We start from the raw sequence: 3,370 nt of genomic DNA on the forward strand, positions 1-3,370 counted from the left end.
AAGTTATGTTGTGTAATGAGGGTTGGATATCGAAATTGACATATCTGTCAGATTTATAAAAAACAAATGATTTGAGTGTATCACTTCAGGGAAAGGCAGTGACAAAATAGAAACACTTAAAAATAAAATCCAGTTTTGGGCTGAATCTATAAAAAATCGAAACCTAGGCAGCTTCCAAATGGTCAAAGAATTTAAAGAAGAAATAGATTTGGACTTTCCCGATGATATTTTAAATGAGTTTCATATCCACCAAGTAGGTTTGCTTCTTTCACTATTTTCCAGACGAATTCCAACTGAACATTAAGGAAAACGTATGGATAATAAACACGTTCTCCACCACGTTAGAAAAGCCACCTATTCTGACTTCGCTACAGGGGGGTTATTATGAAAAACGAAACTCGTTCAAAATAACGCTTATTCGTTAAATTGCGATTAGAAAAAACGATTGTAGTAGCACAAATGACGATACTCGTATTTTTATTTACGAGTGCCTTCAGCTCTCGTTCAGCTTTGGGGGTAGATGTTTTTGTTTTGTTAAGTGCGCAAAAAAATGTAAGTAAATAATAAATAAAATTGTCAAAAACATACAAATAAGTTATTTCTAACCTTCTAGGCCTACAACTAATGCTAAGCAGTTGGATTTGCTGGTAGCTTTTATGGAAACCAATCCAAACATAGCAAAAAATTACTTGCCGACGAGCCAAGCTAAAGCCAAATCCAAAATTCTTTGGAAGGCTTTGACTGATAAGCTAAATGCATGCGGTGCTCTAGAGAAACCAATGGATGGTTGGAAAAGTGTAGGTTTCCTTAAAACAAAACTTTGCGTTTATGATTAATTCTGTTCTTCGTTAGGTATGGAAAGATTTTAGGTACAATCTTAAGCGCAAAATGCATGGAAATTTGCTCTATCGAAGTGGCACAGGGGGTGGCCCGAATAAGCAAAAAAAATATTCAGAAAATGAAAAAATAGTAATTGCGATTCTAGACCTAAATGAGGCCGTGTCAGGAAATTTATCAGGGAAACAATTCGGTGATCAGAGTGATGCGAATATTCAAGTGGCGGCCGGCAGCAGCACCAGTGTTAATGTGACTTTGGAAGAAGCAGATGAGCAGGAAGTACTTCTCGTTATGTTCAACGATGACTCTTTACCACAACCAGACAACAATGAAAATACTGAGCCACAACCAGATAATAGTGAACATTTTGTATTTTTTTATACGCATTTCCTCTTTTTTGTTAGTTTGGGATTCATCTTCGCTTTCAAGGAAATAGTCGCAGTGAAAAAACATTTTATAGAATTTATGCAAATTACATTTATTTTTGAAACTTCCTCGACTTTATTTATATTTTGACATTTGTTAATAGGAGTGAAGTTAGTTGCTCCTTTAAAAAATTATCATTTTTCGTTATTGCCTGGCAACTTTTTTTGCTTTCTATTTTCGTATCTTATAATCGCTCTTCACCATGACTTTCGTTTCTTCGAGTTTCGTTTTTTCTGCCGTTCGTTTCGTAATTCATAATAAGGGCCCAGTTTGAGTGCTTGATTGACCCTACATCAGATTCTTCGATAAAAGAACTTTTTCCAACAAAGAAGTTCTTATCAGAATTCTGGTGTAAGTTTTGACGAGTCAAAAAAAGGTTAGATAATTTTTTTGCCGTTTGCAACAACATACATAGGTACATGTGCGAATCAGGGTTCACTGCATGTTTAAAATATAGATCCCGACTGGATAAAGAACCTGATATATGGTTGCAGTTGTCCCAAATACAACCAGATATTTCAGCTTTATTCAAAAATAAGCAGGCACATTATTCCCACTAAAAAGAAACTCTATATAATTGTAATGCATGGAATATCATTATCTAATTCCTTATTAAGTTAAATTAACATTATTCTTATGTTTTTTGTTGTAGAAACTGTTTCCTGAATTCAATGAAACAAAATTTGCAAAAAAAAAGATATTTTATTTGCTACATGTAACTGGGAATAATGGCATATGCGCAACGAAGTGCTCGGCTTTAAATTTCTCACGCAAAAAGTGCTCCGCGACTAAAAAGATAGAGTACCGCTGTGTTAGAGCATATAGTAAGTGACATTTCCTACTTCAGTCTCTTTTCATTTTTTTTACAGTAGAGTTTTTTTTTTTTTTCCAAATTCATTTTTATTTAATTCATTCTTAAACCTATCTTAAAGCTAGACAAAAATTCATAAAACTAGCCTAATTATCCATAACTTACAACTAACTTAATGGTCCCAAACGGACACTCTAAGTTAAACTATAACACTTAATACTAATGCCTTTCGGCCCTAAGATCTATTTTACTTCATTTAAATTTTATTTCATTTATTTTTGTATTTATTAGAAAATTTGAACAAAAAACTAATATCAATATCCTTTTTTTATTTATTTATTTTTACTTACAAACTACTTAAAGTTAGGTCCTTAAATAAAACTTAAAACTAACTTAAACTACCTATTCTACCTATAAACTACTTAAAACTAGAACAACCACAGCAGCAAATCTAACGTTTTCGTTTCTATATTTTATTGTCTTTTTTGTACGTTTTTTAATTTTTTTGTATTTTTTTGTTTTTTTTTTATATTCCATGTTTTTTTTTTTTTATAATTTCTTTAGTTTTTTTTTTTTTTTGTATTTTTTTTTTGTGCCACCATGCCTATTCTACTTAAAACTAAACCCTAAAACTATAAAACAAGTATGTAAGCCGGCCAAGGCTTAAAACCCCATCCCGACTACCCACTATCAAGTGCCGATTGAAGCCACCAAAACTGGTTCTCCTGCTTCACCCTATCAGTTCGGTCCCGCTCGGACACAGCCCTACTGAACCGAAGGAGCTCTGCTCCGCCTTGTGCCATGACGTCCCGATTGTACAGGAGTCGCCTATCCACGGTTCTTCGTCTGACGTGGTAGATTAACGGAACTGCCAATCTATCCTGTATCAGACCGCATTTATCTAAAAAGAGGAATGCCTCTGGGGGAATGAAGCCGCTCAAGCGTGCACTCTCAAAATACTCGTCGTTCGGATAGAACGCCCCGAAAATTAAATTGTTGGTCGAAGACATAGCTCTTGCAATGTGACCTCGAACGAGTTTTATCACGAAATTGTCAATTCTGTTGATTCGAGCCCCGTTGTATAGGACCTCGTTTGAATAGTAATGCACATAAGAAGATTCGGCTGTTCGATTTAAGCCGGTACAGCGTCTTAAACACTGCCGCTCGAACACCCGAAACTTCTCCATCTGGGAAGGGGCAACGTTGAACCACACAGGACAACCATAAACGATCATTGGCCGTATGAGGGCCATGTAGCAAATTACCTTAACTCTGGGGTCAAGCCGACTGCTAAAA

General features: G+C 35.2%; 1 protein-coding gene across 1 annotated transcript; it reads left to right on the top strand.

Moving 5' to 3' along the window:
• Positions 1–522: 522 nt before the first annotated feature.
• On the top strand, positions 523–1,526 carry LOC129951370 (uncharacterized). Its single transcript, XM_056063481.1, has 3 exons — positions 523–552; positions 614–797; positions 853–1,526. Coding segments are annotated over exons 1-3 (687 nt in total). The 5' UTR covers positions 523–550; the 3' UTR covers positions 1,354–1,526.
• The last annotated feature ends 1,844 nt before the right edge of the window (positions 1,527–3,370 follow it).

This window comes from Eupeodes corollae, chromosome 3 (genome assembly GCF_945859685.1).
Source record: "Eupeodes corollae chromosome 3, idEupCoro1.1, whole genome shotgun sequence".
In the NCBI taxonomy this organism is placed as follows: Eukaryota; Metazoa; Arthropoda; class Insecta; order Diptera; family Syrphidae; genus Eupeodes; species Eupeodes corollae.